Genomic DNA, 26,367 nt, shown 5'->3' on the forward strand with positions numbered 1-26,367 from the left:
TTGGCATTGATAGCAGGCTGGAAGAGGTCAGTGGGAGAAAAAAGAACCTATGTAATACTTTCAACAATAAAGATTTTTTTTTTAATTAAAAAAATAGTTGGCATTACTAATAATGATGATGGTGATACTGAGTATTTTTAAAGTACTTACACTGTGCCAGGCACATATTTGTTCTGTTTAATAGTGACAAAATCCTATGAGGTAGAAACTGTTTTATCTCCATTTTATAGATGAGGAAACTTAAACTTGAAAGCCTAAGATTACACAGCAATTTAATAGCAGGGCTGAGATTCCAACCCAGTCTTTCTAATTCCAAAGTTGAAAACTGTGCCCCTCTATATTGCCTCTGATTTTACTTTACCTTTAGATAGGAAATTTGGTAAAGAAAAAAGCAAATTTTCATTGTCATGGGAATAAAGTAAGTCACTGAGTTTGAGATTGGTAGTCACAATGTATTATATCCTTTAATTCTAAGTGGGATTTTCACTTACCTGTGACAGTGTCTTATCTCAGGAATCACAATAGGAAGGCACTGTAGGCAGAACATTAGCTAAGAATATATGATTGTATTACAACTGGCAAAATAATTAATCTCCATTTTAAAATGAGAGGTAACCTATTTCTACCTATTTCATAGAAATGTTGTGAGGATGAAATGAGATAATATCTCAGTGAACTTTTTATGGTTTTCTGGAGAAGGAAGGTAGTAGTATATATTACGAGAGCATCATCGTCACTTTTGATGATTATTTGCCAGCCTTAGACGATTGTGGGACAGAAAATTCTTTGTCAGATTATCTTAACTGGCAGTAGCCAGCATCAGAGAGTATAAGCATAAATTTGTGTGGCTTAGAAACATGAATGAAATATACACAACTTCTGGTTTTAACTCTCAATTTCAATACTACTCTCATCAGAAGAAATAAGAAGGAACCTACATCCTGTCTAGCCAGCAGGATAAAACCAAAGCTGCTCATAGTTTTTTGAATAATTTGTTTTAAATGGTGGGGGGAGAAGGATTGCTTAAGTGATAGCATAGACATATCCAGAGGACTGGATCCACAATGATCTTGTCAAACTCTGGCTGCAAAAGATATGGGATCCCTGCCCGAGGCGCAGTTCCACAAATGTTCCATGTAAGTATGGGAACTGTTCCATGCACATTTAGCAGATGGAGTAAGAAATATGGCCAAAAAATTAAAAACTGATCTTTGCGTGAGTCCTGGGGGGTCTGACATCGCTATTACAGCCATTGGATGTTTGCCTGAATAAGCCATTCAAGGATTGAATAAGAACCATATGGTCTGAATGGATGTGCTTAGGGACAGTAGCATTAACCAAAGGAGGAAATTTGATGAGCCCAGACAGTGCGCTAGTTGGTACTGTGTGTCCATGGGTCAAACTTTTACAAATAAATCAATATAACTTTAACCCAAAAAAACTTTCTTTAGACATGGCATCAGCAATAGCACTTTGGACAGGCATAGGAGGGATGCCATATTTGATGAAATAGTAAACAAAGATTTAGACTGTAAAAACTTTGATAGCAGTATGGGCATTGTTATGGAACAAGATATTAATGATAATGAAAACCCAATCCTTGCAAACTCTGATTGTGACCACAAAGAAGGTTTAGAATACTTGGTTTATTTCCAAAAGATTGATTCGATGATTCTACAAGATTGAGTTAGAGATATAGCCCAGCATTTAGACTTACATATATATGACATCGGTTCCTAATATCTTTGTATGGGAAACATAGGGCTGGCTTAGACTAGGATTATTATAGACCCTTCTAAAGCACTGGCTATATAATAGGCCATTTGCAGCCTTAGACCTTTAGAGTAGAATATAACATGTTTCAACCGGGTTTCAAACTGGCTCTTGAATTGCTTTAGAAATTTCAATAGCATGTGGGATGACAAGTTCTGATTTAGAATTTGGGCTGGAATAAGCTTCAGCATTCCTGCACCTGCAGAGTGAAAAGATAAGGCTTTTAATAGTGCTGCGCTCCAACTTTTAGCTTTTCTGACTTGGGAAGAACATTCTATATTGAATCACCAATATCCCTTGCTTTAAAATCTTAGGATTTCTTTAGAGGTCTCTCATTCCTGATGCTGGCTTGACCCAGTGCTGGCTATGGTACAAGATCTATAATCACATCCTAGAATGACTCTAGTTAAAAAATATGTATGTTTTCAACATTTAAAAATTAAAAAAAATATTTTAAAAGTATACTCATCTTGAAAAATTTTTGTGGAATTCTAAAAAGTTCTCAAAGTTAGATTTTTAAATTTATAATGTATCTTGCTTGAAGACAGTTTCCTGATGTGGATTATGAAATTCAGCAAGAGATGTTGTTTAATAATTGTTTCTTAGGAAAAATTTAAAGCTTCACTGGAATATATTGTCTTTCTAGATAATTTTAAAATATATTTGTTTTACTTTGAAGGAATGTGAAAAGCAAGAATTCTTGAACAATCTGAGAATTTATTCTTGGAATGTGATAGTTTTACTTTTACCTTTCTAAACCTGGTTAAACACACTTGAATTAGCAAAAAGAAGGCAAAATTATTTATCTGGATAATTTAGGGCTGAATTAATATGACTGATATTTAGAATACATCACTAGATTAGATATAATCTTAGAGAATAAAGATTCCCATATGAAGATTTCACTCTTTTAAGAGAAGAAGTAAAATTCTATAGGTTTGAAAATAGAGCTTATAAAGGTTTGGCAACTTCAGGCCAAGAAAAAAAAAAAGGATAAAAATAGAAAAGACAACACTCAAAATTTTCACCTTATGTGTTTATAGGATTTATATACTTTAAGTTGCTTTACTTAGTGTAATCTAATTATACTTGTGACTTATATTAAATCAGTATATATTGATTCATGTAATTATCTAGAAAATTAGTTCAAATAACTTTATCCACATGAAGTTTCCTATGGATTTCTTAAAGCAGTTATTATTAAGTTAGATAAGTTTCTTCTCTTAAAAGCATGTGCTACATCAAGATACTTGCCATTACCAGAGGAGGGAAGTAGCAAGAATTCCAAAGAAACCCCTTCCTATAAATAGGAGGTGGGGGGGAACTAAACAAAACACAAAAAAATAAAACAAGTCCTTTGATGTGTTTTTAACTTCTTTGAAGGTATGTCTGCACAGAAATAATGTCTAAGGTTGTCCTAATCCAAGCCATATTGGAATAAAAAACTAAAGTTAGTCCCCATTTTATAGTTAGGGAAACTAAAGAAAATAAATAAATGACTTGCTTTAAATCAAATATATTGTTCGAATGAGAGCTCAGGTCTATAACACAGACTACACACAGAGTGAAGTTGTCCCTATACAGACTGAAGTTGTTTACTTGTTAACTAGCTAACAATGTTGTTAATTAGTTATTAAACTAGACAGTAGTCTCTTATCAATTGGTGAATGATACTTATATTATTATGAATTCTTCTTTTTTAACCCATTAATCTTTGTTACTTAACTATCAACACTAATAAAAGAGAAAAATGGTAATTGGCGTACGACGATACCCTTTTCATTGGCTAATCAGGGCTATATGCAAATTAACTGCCAAGATTGGCAGTTAACTGCCAACTAAGATTGGCAGTTAACTGCCAACTAAGATTGGCAGTTAACTGCCAACAAGATGGCGGTTAATTTGCATATGTAGGCACAATGCAGGGAGGTGAAAGGGAAAGCAGGAAGAAGCCCCCTGCCACTGACAGTGATTGGAAACCCAGGGGGGAGCTAAGAGATGGGAGGCAGGGCAAAGGCGGCCCTGGGGCCGCCTTTGCCCTGCCCCCCAGCCATGATCGGAGAATCAGGTGCCTTTTCCGCCCTGGCCAGTGATAGCAGGAAGTAGGGGTGGAGCCAGCGATGGGAGCTGGGCACGGTCGAAGCTGGCAGTCCCAGGAGCTAGGGGCCCCTTGCCTGGGCCTAAAGCGAAGCCCACAATCGCGGGGCCGCTGCAGCTGCAGGTCCCCGCTGCCCGGGTCGGACGCCTAGGCCAGAGGCGTCTGGCCTGGGCAAGGGGCCAATCCTGTGATTGGAGGGTGATGGGGGTCAACGCCTGAGGGCTCCCAGTATGTGAGAGGGGGCAGGCTGGGCTGAGGGACACTCCCCCCGCCCCCACACCCAGTGCACGAATTTCGTGCACCGGGCCCCTAGTCTGATATAATTGTCTATTATGTTATAACTAGTGGCCTGGTGTAGGAAATTCGTGCACGCGGGCGGGGGTGTCCCTCAGCCCAGCCTGCACCCTCTCTAACCTGGGACCCCTTGGGGGACATGCCTCTCCCAATCCGGGCCTGCTGGCTCCTAACCGCTCTCCTGCCTGCCTCCCTGATCGCCCTAACCACTCTGCCTGCTGGCTTTCTCACCCCCAACTGCCCCTCCCCCACCTTGCCAGCCTGATTGCCCCCAACTGTCCCCCTGCTGGTCTGCTTGCCCCCAACTGCCCCCCCCCCACCCCGCCAGCCTGCTCACCCCCAACTGCCCTCCCCTCCTGGCCTGATCTCCCCTAACTGCCTCTGCCTCAGCCCTGCCACCATGACTTTGTCCGGAAGGATATCCGGAAGGTCTCCCAGAAGATCTCCCAGTCTAATTAGCATATTACCCTTTTATTAGTATAGATTTCATGGAATAGATATAATCAATAGGGTGAATTTATGCAGTAAAAGGTTCTAGCAAACCAATTATGAAATACTGTGTAAATGTTAAGTAATCATGAGAATTGAGCAACATTTTATAAGGTGAATATTGTATTTATCTTTTACCTTAAGGATAGGTTTTAAAAGGAAACAAAATCATTTGTGTGACTTCTTTTCCTGTCCTACACTTTGTGAGTCTCCAGGAAACATATAACAATGTTATTAAATACTTTGGAACCTACATCTTTTCGTGTCCTTATGGCTTTCACAATTCCTTTAGCCCTTGAAAATGCAGAAAGTGATTTTTTCTCTACCAATTATAAGAGTACCCAAGGAGGTCTGAAATAACATGTGGCTGTTCACTTATAGCGAAGTGAATTTTTTTTTATTTTCAGTCTCTAGTGTTATTTTGTATTCTGTGTAGTAAAAACAGTTCAGTAAAGTATAGTGGAATATTATTTAATGTTTTTAAATATAGAATTCTACACCTCCAATAGATTCCCCCCCCCCCCCCCCCCACACACACACACTGATTTTTTGTGTATTTTTGGACAGATAATTCCTTCCTTTCTGCCAGTAAGTGACTTTGGGCAAGTCAACCTGCTATAGGCTCTGGTTTTCTCATTTGAAAAATGAGGTGGTTAGATCTCATGAATGCTTAAGTTCTTTTGAGCTTTAGATGCAGCTCTGTGCTTTTATAAAATGTAAAATCAAGCTTTAATGTTATTTGAAATCAATAATGCTAGATTTCCAACTTGAAAAAATAGACAAATTTTAAGAGGTGGAGTTTTTTAAAGTATTGTCATTAATTGAAACCATGGCCCAAATCAGTCATCGCTGGTCAATACTTCTTTGTTCAGTCATTCTCAAAGAAAAAACAGGTACAGGCATAGGTGTCCGTACACACAGGTACTTCTAATAACAAAAATGTAAAACCGGAGATTATTTGGCCTAATGTTGTGACTTTTATATAGGTGAAGGTCTAGCACAATTGGTGGTATATCATTATACAAATGATTGGTCTTCAGGATCAATTAGGTAAGCCATAAGCTGGCAGCTGGAAAATGCTCTCCCTCTCAAGTGTACATTATCAGCAGTCCTACTCCCAGAGCTGATACTGTATTATATCAGTGCAGCCAGCAACCTCTGCTTCATCATTTTGGACAGATGGGTTTTTTTCATGGTAATTTTCATTGTCAAAACTCATAATCTTTCTTAATGTCTTACTTTAATATCTAATAGGTTAAGGCTCAGAATGTTCTGCTTTCTAGCCAACCAAAATTTGAATTCTTCTTGCCTAATTTTTTTATGGACAAATGATAATTGCTTAGCACTTCTCTAAAAAGTCTTTTATGTTGTCACAGCTACTAAAACATTTACTCAGTGCTAAGTCCTAGGGAAACAAAGGTGAATTTGACTCTCTTTACCCTCCAGTATTTCCAGTTCCTTCCTGACATGCAGCAACTAAAACAGAACACAGAATTCTAAAATTGAACTAACATTGTCTTTCAGTCAATGGATTTTTGTTGCTTATCTGCTACATGCTAAGCACTGTCCTAGATAGAACATTCTTGTTGGGGTCCAGCCCCAGCTGGTCCAGGGGTTCCCAAAGGTGTGGACAGAGTCGGCAAAGAAGGAATGACACGGAGGCAGCATTCAGTTGATCAGCATAGTTGGGTTCTCTAGCCAGGATCTCCAGCCAAGTTCTGTGTCTTATTGTCTTGTTACATCTGTATTTATACCAGTAGATTTTAATCCTATCAATTTCTATTCCAAAGGTTAGGGCGTTTCTTACCTCCATTCCAGGGAGTAAAGATTATGTAGCTTAAGCGTGATTTTTCGTAGTTAAAGTGATTAACTACCCGCCTGTCACTTAGTTAAGGTGTTTTATTCCCTCCCTAACTTCAGGGAAAAATCCCTACCTGGGGAAACAACCTTTCTCTGAGAGGTGACCTTGTTTAAAACACATAGCGCCAAGAAGGTGAGCAAACATAGTAAGAACAGTATGCCATATACGCCAGGTCCCTTGAAACATATGCTGTGCAGATGTTTCTTCCCTGCAGCGACTGTGTCAAGCAGCAAGGATGGACCAGCTTCCAGCACATTCTGTGGTGACAGACATGCTGGATCTGCTCTGCCCAACATCGTTGCCACACATGTGGCTATGAAGCCCTGGAATGTAGCTAGCCGGTCTGAGGAACCTAATTTTTAATTAATGTAAATTTAAATAGCCACACTTGTCACATTAAAGTTTTTACTTACTAACGAGAGGAGATGGACAATAATGAAGTAATTTGAAAAATAAACAGGGTAATTTAAAGTAGTGTGTACTAAAACGATTACATCCTGGAGGTTCCACTTTGGGATAAGGTGGTCAAGGAAAGAGTTCCCTGGTGAGATGACACTTGACCTGGGACTGAATGATGAGAACACAGCAATATAAGGAATTGGGAGAAGGGTGTTCCCAAAGGGACCAGCAGATGCAAGTGCCTTATGAAGGGAATGGGCTTAGGAGGAAAGGAAGGAAATCTGGTATGTCTGGAGAAATCCGAGAGAGAGAGTGAGGCTAGAGAAGGAGGCAGGGGTATTTCCCACAGGCCACAGCTGACCAGAGTCTCAAAAACAGAGACATGATGCAATAATATGTTTTTTAAAAAGATCTCTCTGAATGCTTACTGGAGAACAGATTGATTATAGATAGGAAAAAGTGGAAGTAGGGGAACCAGGTAAGAAGCTATTCCATTTGCCATTGGTAGCAGTGAAAAAGGTGAAAAGTGAAAAAATTCTGGATATATATAATTAGTATTATACAATGATTACTTTTAAGCATCACATGTCCTAATCCCTCTATGTTTTAATATAATGTTGAATTTTTATTTAGCTAGCTAACATTGCTGACAGGTACTCAACTCTAATAACGTTGCCTGTGGTTATTCACGTAAACAAATGACTTTCATAGCATCAGCATGGTTTGTCAGCGATTGATGGCAATTCACAAAATGCACCGATAAAAGCCTAGAAATGCTTCTTCTTGTTGTTTTTTAAAAAGGCTTTCCTTTTTACCATATTCTGCAAGTAAGATTTATCATGTTAGAGTTATGAGCTGATTATTTGATGTCTGCATCTCGATAAATTATTCCTGGCTTTCTACTTATGTGCAGTATGTGTGGTTTATTGCAGAGAGTAAAGCTGAGAAGAATTCCAACACACATGTTCACACAGGGGCTATGCACATGGCTGGTTGGTGTACATAAGGGTTTTTTTGTACCCAGTCCCTAGTGTCTTGGCATTACTTTTATTATGTCTGCAGTACTCATGTAGATGAAATGCCACAACACATTCTTTTACCATTGTAGCCTCAACCAGCCTTTTCTTTTTCTTTCTTTCTTTCTTTCTTTCTTTCTTTCTTTCTTTCTTTCTTTCTTTCTTTCTTTCTTTCTTTCTTTCTTTCTTTCTTTCTTTCTTTCTTTCTTCCTTTCCTTTTCTTTTCTTTTCTTTTCTTTTCTTTTTTTAAAGAAAAAGCAATTACCATCATAAAAATTCCTTACTGGGGAACTTTCCATATTGCGTTATCATTCCACGAGTCTAATAATAGTGGAATATAAAGAAAATTTTTTAATACTAGAATATCGAAAAAAGACTTTTGAGGTCTCCCTAATGAGAAACACGAAAAGTCTGGAGTAGGTGAAATAAGGGAAGAGAAGTAGACTCGTTTTTTAGACTCCTGGTACATGTTAGAGATTTTGAAATCATTGCCTAGCTAAAGATAATTTGCAAATCACACGCACCATCACCAATTTGTAAACACAGTTAAAGAACTCTGTTATCTGTTGGGAGGATGCTAATGCCTGTAATTGGTCGTTGCCTGAACTTTGTGTATTTCTGTCCTGATAGCTGTATCTGCCTAAAAGCTAATTCTGTGTTTTCTGTGCAATCTTGCAGTGGTGCTATCAGGGAGAATGTGTTGCTTTTGGCACTTCGCCCCAGAGCGTAGAAGGGGGCTGGGGTGCCTGGTCACTGTGGGGAAAGTGCAGCAGGACCTGCGGGGGAGGCGTCTCCTCATCTCTAAGACAGTGTGACAGTCCAGCGTAAGTAGCTAAAGTAAGCCGCAGCCAACAAAAAGACACAGTTGGAAATGATTCAGAGCTGTGGTTTCACATGTTATCTGTAAAAACGTTTCACTCCTGAGCCAAGTGCTTGTCTTCAGAACAAGCACGAGGCAAGGAGAGCGGAGGAGCCTTGTTAGACAGACTTTCCTTTTCTTCCCCGCCCCTTCCTATGTGACTAAAAATAAAAGAAAGGGGAGAAAGACAAGCATTGTGTATCTAACCCAGGTAGAGCCAGAATTCTTAATCTACTAATAATCAGATAGATTTCCTTTTCCAAAAACTACTGAATTATGGATGAATCCAGGTCTGGTCTTAGCTACAGTACCATTATTCCCAGGAAACCTAAGGTCTTTTCACATGTCACATAAAATTATTACTGCTACAGTAGTATTAAAAGGACCAATGAGAGCCCTTCAAGGGTTGAAATGCCTTGATTCGCATCACAAATCACAATGAAAAGAATACTGTCCATGTGTTAAAATAGTTTCCTTTCACATGCCCCCATTAATCATCTTCTGGAGTTGCCACCACTTTTCTCCCCATGGCTGTTTTATGCAGGTCAGACTGCTCCTCTCCCACCATCTTTTTCTCCAGCCGGAGCCCCTCTGGCGGAAGGCCAGTCCATCAGTATGCTTTGCTGCGGTATTGCTTCCTCGCCCCCCGCCCCCCCCCCCCCCCGCCACTGCCCATTGCAGGTGGACTGTTCCTCCGCGCGGTCTTTCCTGCCCCTCTGAAGACTGAACTGCTCCTTAGCAGCTCACATTTTGGGCTAGGCTGATGGCCTTCTTTCCCAATGCATATTTTGGTGCAGAACCAGGTGAGGATACATCAATTCTGCTGTATTCCTCCTTCTGGGGGGAAAGATGGTCTGTATTTGTTTCTTCCTCCTTTTAACTCAGGATCCCTCTCTTTGGCGCCTCTCTCTAAATAGTCTCTTTTCTTCTCTTTTTAGCTTGAAATCGTTTCCCTGGATATTAGTGCTGTGTTTCCATTCTCCCATTTTCTAGCTATTTTTACCCTCCTGCTAACCCGAGCTCACTCACTGTCACATACGCGTAAACCAGCCATGCTACCACCGTCCCCGTCACTTTGTTTTTGTCTGACCGACCCATTTCTCCCAAGCTGGTTCAGGCTGGGCCGTTTGTTTTCCATGCTTAGAGTCACCATTCACTGGCATTCAAAACATATACAAAATTGTCACTTAAATTATCCCATTGATTCTAGTAAGTCAAAGTTGTAATTTAGACTTTGCTATTTTTAAAACAAGTACAGAATAATTAACCTAAGTTCAACGGTAGGCTACTGTAGAATAATAACCAAAATTATAAAACCCTATAATAATCAATAACATACCCAGATATTTAAGAGTATGACCAGACCTCTTTTAAAAGAACAAGTTAGCCTTCAAAAATAGCATTCAAATAATAGCGTATGGCTCTACCTAATGTTTAATACTTTAAAAATTAATTGATGGAAATAAAATATTTGACATCTCACTTTTTCATTAATTTGAGTATTATTTAAAGCATTTATATAATGCAAGCCCATCTGATGTTTAGATTTAACATCATTTAAAACTATATATTTGAAATGAGATAGAAATTCATTTCTGCATTATTTACTTGGAACTGAAACTATTTCCAGAGAGTCATTTAGTGTCCTCTCTTGTTTCCAGTCTGAGAAAAAAATCAAACTTTTCATTTCCAACTTGGTGGGCAAAATGCATCGGGTTATGGGTTTGTTGAAATGATTCAAGTGGCTTTTCATTATAAATAAGTGAATTTTAAGCTGGAATCTCAAATTGAACCAATCACCTATTTACTATAATAATTAGAAAATACATTGATTTAATTGCATTTTCTTAATGTAAATCATGACAATTAACAGTCTTGTAAAGTTACTCATAGTAAATTGCCTTAATTTTAACATTCAGCAATCATAATCATTATTACTAACAGTCCCAGCATGATTTTTTAATAACTAATAAAATGTCCAATTTTGTATTTTCTTAAAGTAAATGTTAATATGTTTTCATCATGCAATATATGTGCTTTCTATGTGGATAAATATAGTATATTCACATGTTAAACAAAATGTGTTTTCAGACCTTCAGGAGATGGAAACTACTGCCTTGGGGAAAGGAAACGGTATCGCTCCTGTAACACAGATGTAAGTAAAACCAAACTCTGCTATGAAAAATTACATTTCCCCCAGAGCAGGGAGATTTTTAAAATTGTAAGCTTTTTGATCAGAAACCCATATGTATGATGGTGACATGCATTTTTATAAAGTTGTTAATGATGAAGGAAACCAGCCTCAGGTCCATGAGTTCCATCAACAGGAGTCAAGAGGAAGAGCACCAGCACTAGGAGGAAATACCCTGTGCCCCTGAACTGCCCTGGTCCCCAGAACACTCACAACTTTACCATCATTATGTTTCTTGAGTCCAGCACAATTACTGTGCTCTTTATCCCGGTTCATATTTGCCACTGCAGGAAGCCCTAGACTCCCACATCTAATCCCATAGGCTCTGCATATCCCCTCTTCTGTTTCCTGCCCCTGCCCAGCTGCTGAAACTCTTCTGTGCCCTCAGGAATTCATGATCCACCAACAGCAAAATTCCTGACTTCTCTGAATTCTCCTTCCTTTCACCTTGTTCTAATGGAAACGGGCTCTCCTCTGGAGATACTGCTTCCTCTGCAGCTCTTCAAAGTTGGTTTTCTCCCTGGGCTCTTGAATGACTGGGTCTGAAAGTAGGTTGACTGTCTTCTTTATATTCTCATTACTTCTTCCAGATAAAATGAAATAAGTGATGCCCTAGCCAGTTTGGCTCAGTGGATAGAGCGTTGGCCTGCAGACCGAAGGGTCCTGAGTTCGATTTTGGTCAAGGGCATGTACCACAGTTGCAGGCTCATCCCCAGCCTGGGTCCTGGTTGGGGCCTGTATAGGAGGCAACCAATTGATGTGTTTTCCCTCACATTGATGTTTCTCTCTGTCTTTCCCTGTCTCTTCTACTCTCTCTAAAAATCAATGGAAAAATATCCTCCAATGAGGATAAAAAAAGACAAAAAAACGAAATAAGCCAGTCAAAGAAGGACAAGTATCACATGATCTCATTTATATGTGGAATCTAATGAACAAAATAGATCCAGAGACATGGAGGCATGGAACAGACTGTTGAATCTCAGAGAGAAGGGCGGGAGGGGCAGGAAGAGATTAACCAAAGATTACATATATTCGTAGCCCAGAGACACGGACAATAGTGTGATGAATGCCTGGAGTGGGACAGAGGCTGGGTGGAGAGGGTCAAAGGGGGAAAAGGGTGGACATCTGTAATACTTTCAACAATAAAGATAGATTAAACAAAAAACACAAAACCACAGCTTTTACTTTCGTGTCATCAGACCATTACCTGCTATCTTCACTCTCTAACCCTATATCTATTGTAATTCTTGGTTATGCCATAATTATGTAGATAATTTTTCAACATCTTGTCTTCTAGATTTTTCCATAAGCATACAAACCTATTGTTATTTCTCCTATCTTGAAAAAACAAAAAGCCAGCCAGTTATTTTCCCACGTCTTATCTTCCTTTGTAACAAAATTCCTCAAAAATGTTGTCTATACTTATTGTATCTAATTCCTCTTCTCATTTTCTCCTAAAATTGCTACTGTCAGGTTTTTGCCCCCATATTCAACTGAAAATGTTCTTGTTATATCCCCAAAGCTCCTCCCCTGCTCTCTTAGCTAACTTTCTTCATTGTTTTATTGGTTATGAAGCCACAGCCTACTCTTAAACCAGTCATGGGCAAAAGGAATGAGATTACTATAGTTGGTTAGTCTAATCCAGATATGCCTCTAATGGGGTTAAGGTCACATTCCCTGAGAGGTAGATTCCTGAGTAAAAATCAGAACTCTGTTAGCAAGAAAGTAAAGAGTAATAGATATTGGTTATGCCACAGGTGTCTGTGTCAGAGCTCTTTAAATTTCTGTCTTTGCAGTAGTGCCTCCTTATCTGAGCAGGATACATTCTAAGACACCAGGGGATACCTGAGACCCCAGATTGTACCAAACCCTATATATACTTCCATCCACTCCCATACATACATACCTATAATAAAGTTTAACTTATAAATTAAGCACAGTAAGAGAGTAACAACAATAACTAAGAATAGTTAAAACAATATACTACAATAAAAGTTATATAAATATTATCGCTTTCTCAAAGTATCTTATTGTACCGTACTCACCTTTCTTCTTGTGATGGTGCGAAATGATATGCTGGACAAAGGGATGGAGTTGGGATTATGTGAGATTTCATCCCATTACTCAGAACAGAATTTAAATTTAAAGGGAATTTAAATGCTATTTAAAACTTATGAATGGTTTACTTCTGGAATTTTCCATTTAATATTTTCAGACTGTGGTTGATCTTGGGTAACTGAAATCATAGAAAAGGGGGACTACTGTATTGGTAGAGATAGTAGCAACAGAAGTAATAGTAGTAGCTGCTACTAACATTTATTGAGCACTTAGTATCTATCAAACCTATTATTTTACCCATATTTTCACCCCATACTGACAATTCTCCTCAGTAGTGACTTGGCTTGGTAAGACACTTTTAATTACATTTTTTTCAACATAATCTAGAAACACTTTGATAATTTAAAGTTTTGGTATAATCTGTCTATTACAGCCTTATTTCTGCAACATAAATTAACTCATAAATTATTGAATTATTTTGTTCCATATTTTGTGCCACTAAGCAATACACCAGCTGAAGTCAAATTACATTGATATAGTCAGAGGAAATTTGTGCTGGACATGATGATTGTTCATCCCACATTCATCTTTTGGCTCAGTTGGTCACATGCTCTGTGGTTCAAGTCCTTATTGTTGTTTCTGCCTGTTTTTTGTCCATTGGCCTCTTGTCCTTACAACCTAGCAAGATCAGCCCTTCCTTATTAACTTTTTCACCTTTTAAATAAGATAAAATCCTATGTTTACTCTAGCATTTCTTTGCTAGGAATCTGCCATGTATTTTTAAAATTATGCTAATATTTTCTTAGAATTCTTATTGTTGGTGGTTTGTCTTTAGTCTGCCCCTAATGCTATTTTCCCTTTAGGCTTGATATTTTTAATTTGCAATTTTGCAGAAAGAGATTTTTCAGAAATGTGTGTATCCTATTAGAGCAGAAACTTATAATTTTAAAAATCTGTTGTTAAACTTTCTATTTTGTAGACTACAGTATAGGACAGATAATTTAATAATAAACCAGAAGGGTAATTGATCAGAGTTAAGATTAAATAATGAAAGCAAGACTTCAGTATTTTCCAACTAACATAGAATGGTGTTTCTATAGAATTATAGGACTTTTATGTTTGTGTCCTGTAAGTTAACCTTTGTACTTTTTTCTAAAGGTATAATGCCTTAAATGTTCTTTTATTCTGTAGTGCCTCGATGTCTGTTACGAGCTACTCTAATTTAAGGGATTCAACAGAGTATACTTGTCTTTTATCAGATCAGCCTGCCTTAGTGCATGTTTTACACAGTTTAATGCTATGTACATTATATTTAGTGGCTTCATGAATAAGATCTGAGAGAAGGCTTTCCAATTAGTTAAAATCAATTTGACAGCCGAGAAACGGAAAACAATGCACAAACATCTTGGGCTCCGTCATTTGTGATCCAAGATCTTTTCTTGAGATTTAAAGAGAGGTGATATAAAGGATGAATTCAAGTCATCGTGGAAGCATTTTCAAATTAGTGTCCAGGATGAGATGATGCCAGGTGGTCAAGCAGTAGGACCTCCATAGCTCTTTATTTAGTGCCCTGAATCTTTGAGGCTTGCCCAGTGCTTTCTCATTTATGCCCTCATGTATTTGATCCATCCTATTTGCATTTCTTTTAAGATCTTGCAACCCATTCCACATAGTTTACAGTTTCCAATACAGTACAGTACTCTTGATCTTCTCCTTTCTGTGACTAACCAGCTGGTATTATAGATTACTGCTTAGTTCTCATATTTTTACACATAATAATAATTATTATTAGTTCTAATGCTCTGATTAGAGTTGAGTTAGCTTGTGCTTACTTCAGCAGCACATATACTGGAGTTGAATTAACTTCATTAAAATCACAACTGAAAAATAGAATAAATTAGAAAATCACAGGGAAAGGAAAATAATATAAAGCTAAGGCCAATACCTTAAATGTGTACCAAAAGATCCTTCCACTTACTCAAAGTGGTTCACAAATTTTGCTCTGAGTTTCCCAGTGACCCAAGTAAAGATGCAAACACTATCAGTTCTAGAATTCATAATGTCTAGTAGCTATGACAAAAGGAGCTATATCCACAAGGCAACACTTTACTGTTCTGAAGATTTAATACTCCTCCTATGTGGATCCCTGCACTGTGGTAAATCAGATTGAATCACATAAAGTTAACAGTACTCTGTTTGCCTAGATTACAGGAGAAATTATAACCTAGAAGGAATGTAGACCAAACAAAAGTGGCAAGCACAAAAAGATAGCTGCACGTTCTCCCTAATTTTATTCTTACCACAGACATTAGAAAGGTATTGGAATGGTAGGAAGAGAATAGCGAGTGTTACCATTAGTTCTTGTCCCACTTACCCCAGTTTCAAAGAAAGAGATCCACAGAGATAGAACAGGCAACATGTAAAGACAAATATCTCCATGTTAAAATAGATCAGAAAAGGGTATCCAGCTGCAACATTGGCCTGACCACTCTCAACAGCAACATAACCAATCTAGAGGCCATAGTATTCACACACGAGACTGAGGCTGATTATCTGTAGCAGGATCTATTAGATGGGCATCAGCACTGGTCATGCTCAAAATCCTTCAAAAGAATCTAAACAAGGACTCTTTCTTTGACATCCACATCCAGTGGTCGGCAAACTGCGGCTCGGCAAACTGCAGCTTGCGAGCCACATGCGGCTCTTTGGCCCCTTCAGTGTGGCTCTTCCACAAAATACCGACTTCTGCGCATGGACCACGAAGTTTCAATCACACTGTATGTGCGCGCCCGCACGTGGTATTTTGTGGAAGAGCCACACTGAAGGGGCCAAAGAGCCGCATGCGGCTTGCGAGCCGCAGTTTGCCGACCATGGCGACGTGACGGTTTGTCTCCAGGACAGACTAGAAGGTAAAGACAATAGCTATGGCAGAAACAAATGAATATGCTTTTCATCTTAAAACTACTGAGAAACTAGGAACATTTATTAAAGACACATAGGAGAATTGGATGAAATTTGGTCTTACCATTAAACCATAAATATAATAGAATATTTGAGATCATAAGCTAATCTCATAGGCATGGCCATGTGGAACTTGGGTTTGTAGAGCAGAATTTTATGGGTGTACTGATGCTAAGAATTCATTGGTTAAGGACATAGTTCCCCTCTTTGGACATAGAGATAAATGATTGAAAAGGTTCTGACAGTTTCTATAAATGTGTAAAGGTAGGAACTAACTAACAGAAATAAAGCCTCTAGATCTGTGCATTATCTGCTGAAAGGTATTGGCTCAAAAATTTATTTTTTATTATTATCGGTATGAAGTCTCCTTTTCACTGGCATACAAAATTTTTACTATTAATCAGGCATTTCTGCCATCCTGAGCAATTTTTCATTCTAATGACTTAAAACTATCATGCAAATAGTTCTAACAGGGTAACCATTGGGTGAACATAGTATAACTATTTTCAATAGAATTTATAGGTGCTGTGAATACCTTATTTAATAACTTGATTTTTTTTGTAAGAAGGAAAAATATGGCTATGTTAAGTTTATAAGCCAAATTTTATATCAAAACCTAAAGAAGAACTATTACTATGAAAAGGACTTTTCTACATTTTTAAAAAGAATTTCCCGGTGTTTCTTCGGTATTTCCCAAACCAAGAAAATCCTTGTGTTTGTCCTGTTTGGTATTATTTGTCTTTATGCATCTGCTGATATGTGACTAGGATAGAACTTCTGGTGAAAACTCAAGTTTCACTTTGGCTGAGATAGAAAGTTATATTATTCATGCATCTTAAGCATTTCACTTCCCTCCTTTATTTTATGCATCAAAACTATAAAAAATTAAAGAATCAAAGTGAGTTTTCCAGGTCATCTGTGGTCTGTTCTAGAATTTAAGCATAGATTGTATGGTACCTGGGTTTCTTCTCAGTGAAGCTGTGCTAAAAGGTGTGTTATTCTGCAATTGTTTTCTTCTTCAGTCCATCGCTTAAGGTCATTAAGTGGTATGATTGCCTTGGTTGTGATACACAGAAAAAGCATAGCCTTTATTTAGAGGTAGGATTGTAGTGAAAAAGAATGGACTTTGTATTCCCATTGACTTAAGCTTAAATCCTGACTGTAATACTTGTTGCTGTTTGACCTTGGCCTGACACCTAACCTCAGGAAACTTTGGGAACTCCTATATGGATGGAGTGTGATTATATCAAGCTTGCAGGGCTGTTTGAGAATTAAAAGAAGGAACACTTGCAAGCTATCTAGCGCTACTCCTAATACTTAATGTGTATTCAATACAGAGTACACATTAAGTATTATTTACATTTATGTGCTATAGATGAAAAATTACTTTCATGCATTAAATCCTCAAATCACTTTTATAAAGAAGAAGGACACGTCTTTTTTCAAGAAGGAACAGGCTAGTCCCATGGAAGGGATTCAGTAAGGTAAAATTTCTGAGTACTGTTCTAGGGCTCTCCTAGCACTGATCGTCTAACCCAGTGATGGCGAACCTTTTGAGCTCGGCGTGTCAGCATTTTGAAAAACCCTACCTTAACTCTGGTGCTGTGTCACATATAGAAATTTTGTGATATTTGCAACCATAGTAAAACAAATATATATATTTTCTATATTTATTTTGTACTAGTGGCCCAGTGCACGAAATTTGTGCACATTGAAAGGGAATTAATTAGAGGAAATATTTTAATATTGCTATTTGCCCTTTCTCTATAATAAAAGTGTGAGAGATAAAAGGAAATGAGTACAATGTATATGAAAATAATACATAATTTTATTAATAAATAAACAATAATAAAATGATATAACAACAACAAACTCATGATATAAAAACAACACTGATGCAAATAATGACTGATAAAGTGATTAAGCTTATTCTAATATCTCCCTGTATACCACATTAAGAGTAAAAACACTTTCAGAGGGCTTGACTAATTTCCCTTGGGATAAAGTATTTACAACTTTAACTTTAACATCACACACTCTTCGAACTAGAGAGAAAGCAACATATAATTGACCATGTGTGAAAACGGGTTCAGGTAGGAATATTCCTACTCTGTCTAGAGTTTGTCCTTGTGATTTATTAATAGTCATCGCAAATGCTGGCATCACAGGAAACTGTCGTCGAATTAATTTAAATGGGAGACCAGTGTCAGATGGGGACAAATCAATTCTTGAAATCAGAACAACCTCTCCCTCTGCAGATCTGGTTAATACTTCAGCTTCGATAATGATAGGTCATAATCTTTTGATAATCTGGTACCATTACAAAGACCCCATTTACTATTGAGATTTCTCAATAGCATGATGATTGCACCCACTTTCAATTTTAATTTATGACACGGCATTCCCGAAGGAGTAATACTATTGAGAAATTCGATGGGAAAATTTTCCTTTTCAGCATCATCTGTTGAGTCAATGGAATCATCACTCAAATATGTGTGAAACTCTCTATCAAGTATATCTAAAATTTCTTCATTTAACTTTTTAACATGCTCATTTTTTGGACAAAGAATTGCAGGTTTAGATATTTTTTTAATATTATCTATAGATATACTATTTCCAAAGGTGGCTTCAATAATAGATCTGTTACAAATCATTTCATGGGGGATTTCAATAATATCCGTTCCTAAATGAAAACTGCTATCAAGTTTGCCATCCCCAAGTTTTACTAACCATTCACTATAAGCAGAATCCTCTGATCTCATATTTGTTGTAAGAGACAACTTTCTGAAACAACCCCAAACATTGCAGTACTTTAAACTCGTTTGTACTATGGCCAATCGCATAGCATGCAATACAATACTGAGACATTGTCGAAAATCCCCTCCGAGAAGGAGAACTTTCCCACCAAATGCAACATTCAAATTCATAATTTCTCTTAGTAATCTATCTATGGCATTTATAGCATGACTGGATGCCATGGTGCATTCATCAATAATAAGAAGTTGGGCCTTTTTAATGATTTTAGCAACTTCACTCTTTATATCGAGTCTAGAAATTGAAGTTTCATTTAATGGAATTGGTAATTTATATTGGGAATGAAAGGTTCTTCCACCAAGAAGTAAATTTGCAGCAATTCCTGTAGACGCTGTGGGTAAAACAGTACCACCACGACTTCTAATATAATGTGTTAAAACTTTATACAGATATGTTTTTCCACTACCACCTGGACCACCTAAGAAAAAGCATTTGGGGTGTACAGTTTGATCTTCGATGGCCGAAGTTGTAGTCTTAAAGGCTGCCAACTGTTCATCATTCAGAGAATTTATCAAAACCTCTGCCCTTTGTTGCTCATACAATTGATCACATGTATTTTCATTCGTTAATAAAGGATAGTCCGGAAGTTTGAAATGTGAACATTTCATTCCATGCAATGTGAATACCTCCTGAATTTTGTTAAGGGCATGTGTTTCACAGTTTACACGGGCACCTTGTTTGGTGTGGCCTGTGGAGGATCGGTGCATTAGCACCTGCCAGCCTCAGATCCCTGCGGGAGGGCCGTTTGTGGGCGTGGTTGGTGGCAGATCGGTGCTTTAGCACCCGCCAACCCGGGATCCCCACAGGAGGGCCGTTTTTGGTTGTGGCTGGTTGTGGATCAGTGCGTTAGCGCCCGCCAGCCCCAGATCCCCACAGGAGGGCCGTTTGTGGGTGTGGCCGGTGGCGGATCGCTGCGGTCCCCCCCGCCAGCCCTGGGTCGGGTCCCATACGGGCCGCCTGCCACCCAGGTCGCATATAGCAGGACCGGATGGCAGCGGGGCAGGCAGGATGGTGCTGTCTTGCCCTGCCTGCAGTATGCAAATTAGCCGCCATCTTTGTTGACAGTTAATTTGCATATTGCCCTGATTAGCCAATGGGAAGCGTAGCGGAGGTACGGTTAATTACCCTTTTTGTCTTTTATTAGATTAGACTAGAGGCCCGGTGCACAAAAATTTGTGCACTCGAGGGGGGGGGGGCGGTCCCTCAGCCCGGCCTGTGTCCTCTTGCAGTCTGGGACCCCTCGGGAGATAACGACCTGCTGGCTTAGGCATGCTTCTGGGTGGCAGAGGGCAGGCCCAATCCCTAGGTGCAGCCCCTGGTCGGGCTCAGAGCAGGGCTGATTGGGGAGTTGGGGCGCCGCCCCCTGTCATGCACGGAGCAGGGCGGATCGGGAGGTTGCGATGCCACCCTCATTCACGCTCAGGGTAGGGCTGATTGGGGTGTTAGGGCACCGCCCCCATCACACTCAAGGCAGGGTCGATGGGGAGGTTGCAGCGCCACCCCCTGTCACGCACAGAGCAGGGCCCATCAGGGGGTTGGGGCGCTGCCCCCTGTCACTCACAGAGCAGGGCCCATCAGGGGGGTTGGGGCTCCGTACCCTGTCACGCACAGAGCAGGGCCCATCAGGGGGTTGGGGAGCTACCCGTGTCACGCACAGAGCAGGGCGGATCAGGGGGTTGGTACGCCGCCCTCTATCACCTACAGAGCAGGGCCAATCAGGGGGTTGGGGCGCCGCCACTGTCACACTCAGGGCAGGGCTGATGGGGAGGTTATGGCTCTACCCCATCACACACAGATCAGGGCCCATGGAGGGGGGGTTGTGGCGCCGCCCTCTATCACCCACAGAGCAGGACCGATCGGGGGTTGGGGCTCCGCCACTCTCACACTCAGGGCAGGGCCGATGGGGAGGTTATGGCTCTACCCCGTCACACACAGAGCAGGGCCTGTGGGGGGGTGGGGGGGTGGGGCGCCGCACCCTGTCACGCACAGAGCAGGGCCCATCAGGGGGGTTGGGGCTCCGTACCCTGTCACGCACAGAGCAGGGCCAATCGGGGTTGGGGCGCTGCCCCCTGTCACGCACAGAGCAGGGCCCATCAGGGGGGTTGGGGCTCTGTACCCTGTCACGCACAGAGCAGGGCCCATCAGGGGGTTGGGGAGCTCCCCCCTGTCACGCACAGAGCAGGGCGGATCAGGGGGTTGGTACGCCGCCCTCTATCACCTACAGAGCAGGGCCAATCAGGGGGTTGGGGCGCCGCCACTGTCACACTCAGGGCAGGGCTGATGGGGAGGTTATGGCTCTACCCCATCACACACAGATCAGGGCCCATGGAGGGGGGGTTGTGGCGCCGCCCTCTATCACCCACAGAGCAGGACCGATCGGGGGTTGGGGCTCCGCCACTCTCACACTCAGGGCAGGGCCGATGGGGAGGTTATGGCTCTACCCCGTCACACACAGAGCAGGGCCCGTGGGGGGGTGGGGGGTTGGGGCGCTGCACCCTGTCACACACAGAGCAGGGCAGATCAGGAGGTTGGGGTGCCGCACCCTGTCACACACAGAGCCACAGGGTGATCAGGGGGTTGGGGAGCTCCCCCCTATCAGACACAGAGCAGGGCTGATCAGGGGGTTGAGGCGCCTTCTACTGTCACGAACAGAGCAGGGCGTATAGGGAGGTTGTGGCCCCGCCCCCTGTCTCACACAGAGCTGTAGGGCGATCAGGGGGTTTGGGCGCTGTCCCCTGTCACACTGATCCTGGTGCCAGGAGGCCTCTCAGCTCCGCTGATCCCGGTGCTGGGAGGCCTCGCGGCTCCGCTGATCCCAGTGCTAGGAGGCATATTACCCTTTTACTATATAGGATAGAGGCCTGGTGCACGGGTGGGGGCCAGCTGGTTTGCCCTGAGGGGTGTCCTGGATCAGGGTGGGGGTCCCCACAGGGGTGCCTGGCCAGCCTGGTGAGGGGATGATGGCTGTTTGCAGCTGGTCACACACCCTTCAGGGTGGGGGTCCCCACTGGGGTGCCTGGCCAGTCTGGGTGAGGGGCTGAGGGCTGTTTTCAGGCTGGCGGGTGACTGAAGCTCCCAACTGCTCCTTTTTTTCTTTTTCTTTTTTTATTCTGGGCCAGCTTTAGCTCTGGCTCCAGCTCTGAGGCCTCCACTGCTGAAAGCAGGTATCTGGTTTGTTTGGGTTCTATAATCGAAACACTGTATCAACTCCAGCTCTGAGATCCCAGCTGGCTGAAAGCAGGTTTCTGGGGTTTTGTTTAGCTTCTATATTTGTAAAAATGTTTCAGACTGCAGGCTCAGAGGCCGGCAGCGGCAGGCGGGGAACATTGGAGTCCTCCGTCACTGAAGCAAGCAAGCCTCATGTTAACTTCAAGCTGCCTGGCTGCTGGCCACCATCTTGGCTGGCAGTTAATTTGCATATCTCGCTGATTAGCCAATGGGAAGGGTAGCGGACGTATGCTAATTACCATGTTTCTCTTTTATTAGATAGGATATTTAAGTGCCATTTAACAAAGAAAAATCAACCAAAAAAATGAGTTTGCGTGTCACCTCTGACACGCATGTCATAGGTTCGCCATCACTGGTCTGGTCTAACCTTACCCTGCATCACAATCAGAGAGCTGAGAGCACCCTGAAACTACCAACCTTCTCCCCAGGGAGAGGTGTGGTGCCAAAGTACAGAGTTGATCCATTAGTTATAACTAAGAGTTTGTAACTGTGTCCCAAGTTATAATCAGAAAACAAATTAGTATCAGCCACTTTATCCTTATAAACATTGTACATAATATACTATTATATGTGTAAAGAAATAACAGGACCAGTGTCATTACTCTTCTTTAAGTATAAATTTTATGGTGTGCATCAAATTTTGAAAATAAGTACTAGATTATACACAAAAGAGAGCTTGTTTGTTTATTTTGTTCTTAAAAGAGATGTTCAAAAAACCACCAAGTGAAAGTTTGTTTCTTAACATATTTATAGGTTTAGGGGAAAGGGTTATGTTATGGATAGATGGCATTTTAATTAAATGTGGACTCTGCAAGGTACATTAGAACTAACTTTAATTTTGAAAACTAGATGATTATTGTATCAAATATGTCATCTAGATTCAAGTTTGGACCATGCAGGTTTATCAGGCTTTTGTTTTTCTTTAAAAGTAAATGAAAAGTGAAACTACAAAAAAAAACCAAAAAACAAACAAACAAACAAAAAAACACACAAAAAGCAACCCAGAAATTATATGGGGGACAAGAGATAAAAAGGTCGGATCAAAACTGGGGTTGCAACGATTCACTATTTGCAGTGAACTCAAAATTTAACATTGGAAACGCCCTCATGTATTACTTTAATGAGATAATCAGGCAGTACCTGAAAGATAGGAAATCTGGAATTTTGGTGGCAACTTGTAAGAGAGGGTGTGGAAGAAAGGCCTTTTTAAACCCACGTGGCTTTTTTGTGTGTGTGTAATTTAGAAAAAGATGCCTAGTCCTATGTCAGGTGCATGGCTTGCTCAACAGAGCAAGGGTTGGAATCCAGACTCCACTCATGCTTCCCCAACGATTGGGATATTACTGGCTAAGAATATGTTGCTATCCTCGAGAGGAAGAAGATAATTAAATTTGGGGAGTGGAGAAGGTTGTTCTAGTATAATAGTGGAGAAGTAAAACTGCATTTGATGTGAAAGCGAGAAAGGAAAAAAGGGGCAGAAGGTGAGAAAGACATAAAGAATGTAGAAGAACAAAATGCCAATATTGCTTATTTTGCAATTTTCCCCGAGTCATAGGAATCCTGGTATCTTCTCCCTGCCCATCTCCTTTAGGAAGAGGAGAGGGGAGGGAAAGGGAAAAAGAGTTTTCATTCTCAGCCTGCTTCTCACTCTTTATTACCCATAAGGCAAAGTACAGGATTTTCAGCATTTTCCTCATTTGCAAAATATTTTGGGTTGTATTTCTCTTAAAGGTATGGGCTTTTAGGGTATGTTTTGCAAATGAAAATAAAGAAGGCGCACATGGATTTCTGGACTTGCCAAGGTCACCCTATTCTTCAGGACAAAACCATGATTAGAACCCCAGTCGTAGAAATACCCCTGGAAAGTTTGTCAGCAGAAGCTAAGATTTCTTTCTATAGCAACTTTTATGCCTCCAATGAATTACTCTTTTTTTAGATTTATCTACCAATAAAATAGTATTAAGTCAAAAGGAGATGCTTTTAAACTATCAATAAAATTGGAAACATAAGATAGTTTGCAGAATGTGCTAACATAGATCTCTGAGAAATGGGGATAAAAGTGATAATATTTAAAAAATTTCTTTGAAAATGCTAAGATCAAAAGTTGCTGAGACCTGCAGCTTTGCTCTCTGGATTTATGTGGGGCCCTGCTGGTCGCTTTTAAAAAGGAGAGGATGCTGATTAGTGTGAACACTAGGAGGCTGAAAACCTGTCAGGCTTCACAGAAAGAATTTGTTGCTTATGCCCATTGTTCTCTGTTAGGATTTCTGCATAGTGTCAGCACTTCTAATCCCTAAGTAATTTAAAAAGCATTACTCCTTAAAATCTCTATTCTTTTTAAACAAAAACTAAAAAAATATATTTTGTGTAATTTTTCTTAAGAAATTAACTCTTCTTTGATCACTTCCTTTGGAACCAGCATGTACAATTCCTACTGAGCTTATTTCTAATCAACACAAATTCAGAGCATTCAGTGAAGGAAACATTGAAATCAGGAGAACAGAACACTAGCTGGATATATTCTGGAACCAGAAAGCATGAGAGCAAGTCCCCAAGTCTACTGTTCCCTAGACCAGTTGTTCTCAACCTTCCTAATGCCGCGACCCTTTAATACAGTTCCTCATGTTGTGGTGACCCCCAATTTCATTGTTACAAATTGAACATAATTAAAGCATACTGATTAATCACAAAACAATATGTAATTATATATGTGTTTTCTGATGGTCTTAGGCAACCCCTGTGAAAGGGTCGTTTGACCCCCAAAGGGGCCGCGACCCACAGGTTGAGAACCGCTGCCCTAGACCCTCCCATCTTCCATTCTCCTTGATGAACATCCCAAACACACTCTTGCCTCGGGGCCTTTGCATTTCCTGTTTCCCCGAGCACTCTTTTCACAGATGTGTACATAAATCACTCCCTTAGTTTCTTTTAACTCTGCTCCAATGCCACCTTATCCGAGAGAATTTCTCTGACTATACTATTTAAAACTTCCCTCCACCTCACTATCAATCTCCTTAACCTGCTTTGTTTTTCTTCTTTCTCACTCCATTACAATGAGCTCCATGAAAGCAGGGACCTAATCTGTTTTGTTTATTGCCTCATATCCAGAGCCTAGATCATATGTGACACACAGTAAGCATTTTATATACATTTGCTGAACAAAACAAAGGCCAGTTCTTGGTGCTTGTTTTAAGAGGGCTAATGATGAGTTATGATGTGCCCTTAGGAAATCCATTAAGGTCTAGATACCTTTCAGTTAGGGGTTAGATTTGCTCAGTGTGGACCCAGAAGAAAAGAGCAAGACATATTTTGGATGAATGTAAGGAAGAGCCTGATAAGAATTGTAGCTGTCTGAAAAGTACTTGATATTTCTGTAGATGCTTATTCAGATTGTGTGACCACTTTGGGGATAATTATAGAGGACATTTAAGCAGCGTGTACAAATTAGATTATATTACTTCTAAAATCAATTCTTAAAAATGTATGATTTGGCATTGACTCAAAAATTAATAATCAAGTTTGGTTCTTCTGCAAAATGTTGCCAGACAGATTGTATCTATTCTGTTAGCACCTAAAGCAGGGGTTGGCAAAATCTATTTCCTTGGCCAAATTTGGCCCATCACCTCTTTTTGTAAATAAACTTTATTGGAACACAGCCATGGCCATTTACATATATGTTTATGGCTTCTTTTACATTATAATGGCCCAGTTGAATAGTGACAACCAATACTGTATGGAACACAAAAATCAAAATATTCACTATGTTGCTCTTTGCAGAGAAAGTTTGCCAACCTCTATACCCTTAACCAATAAACTATGGAAATATACCTGTATTCAACCTACCAATTTCCTCCTCTTCCTTCTTCATCATTATTGATTGTTGTATGTGTCAGTAAAGATCCAACCATAATGATAGAGGTCATTCTGAATATTTAAATAGAGGGAATTTAATGCACATACTTGGTTACTTGGCAATTGAAGAGGCTTGCAGCCCATAGATCAGGGTCAGCAGGAAGATGCCACCACTCCTACCAGAAAGATCCAGGAAGGAGGTAGTTTTATCAGAGTCCAGAAGCTGGAAGCATAGCATGGGGTGGAGGTGTGGGGCTTTTGTTTCCTGAAGTTAGGGCCGCTGAATGATTCTGCGCCTGCCTAAGATGCTTTCTGAGGTAGAGAGGAAATGAGAGAAATGCCCTGGCTTCTTCCACATGTGCCTTTCATTGCCTGCACCTAACCAGAAGTCAGCTGGCACAGAAGCCTGGGATATGGAGCTTGCAGAGTTTGTTCCCCTGATATATAGAGCAGAGCAGGAACGATGAGGGATGG

General features: G+C 40.4%; 1 protein-coding gene across 6 annotated transcripts in view; it reads left to right on the top strand.

Annotated features, from left to right (window-relative positions):
- ADAMTS6 (ADAM metallopeptidase with thrombospondin type 1 motif 6) overlaps positions 1 to 26,367 on the top strand; it is a 227,881-nt gene that overhangs the window by 129,078 nt on the left and 72,436 nt on the right. For all 6 annotated transcript variants that reach the window (XR_009452669.1, XM_059694536.1, XM_059694539.1 and 3 more), the window contains exons 13-14: positions 8,609 to 8,754; positions 10,881 to 10,944. Coding sequence is in view for 5 of the 6 variants with exons in the window: in XM_059694536.1 (XP_059550519.1) it covers positions 8,609 to 8,754; positions 10,881 to 10,944 (210 nt within the window). In the remaining variant the exon portion in view is untranslated. The remainder of the gene's footprint in view (positions 1 to 8,608; positions 8,755 to 10,880; positions 10,945 to 26,367) is intronic.

The sequence above is a fragment of the Myotis daubentonii genome, chromosome 4 (assembly GCF_963259705.1).
Source record: "Myotis daubentonii chromosome 4, mMyoDau2.1, whole genome shotgun sequence".
NCBI lineage: Eukaryota > Metazoa > Chordata > Mammalia > Chiroptera > Vespertilionidae > Myotis > Myotis daubentonii.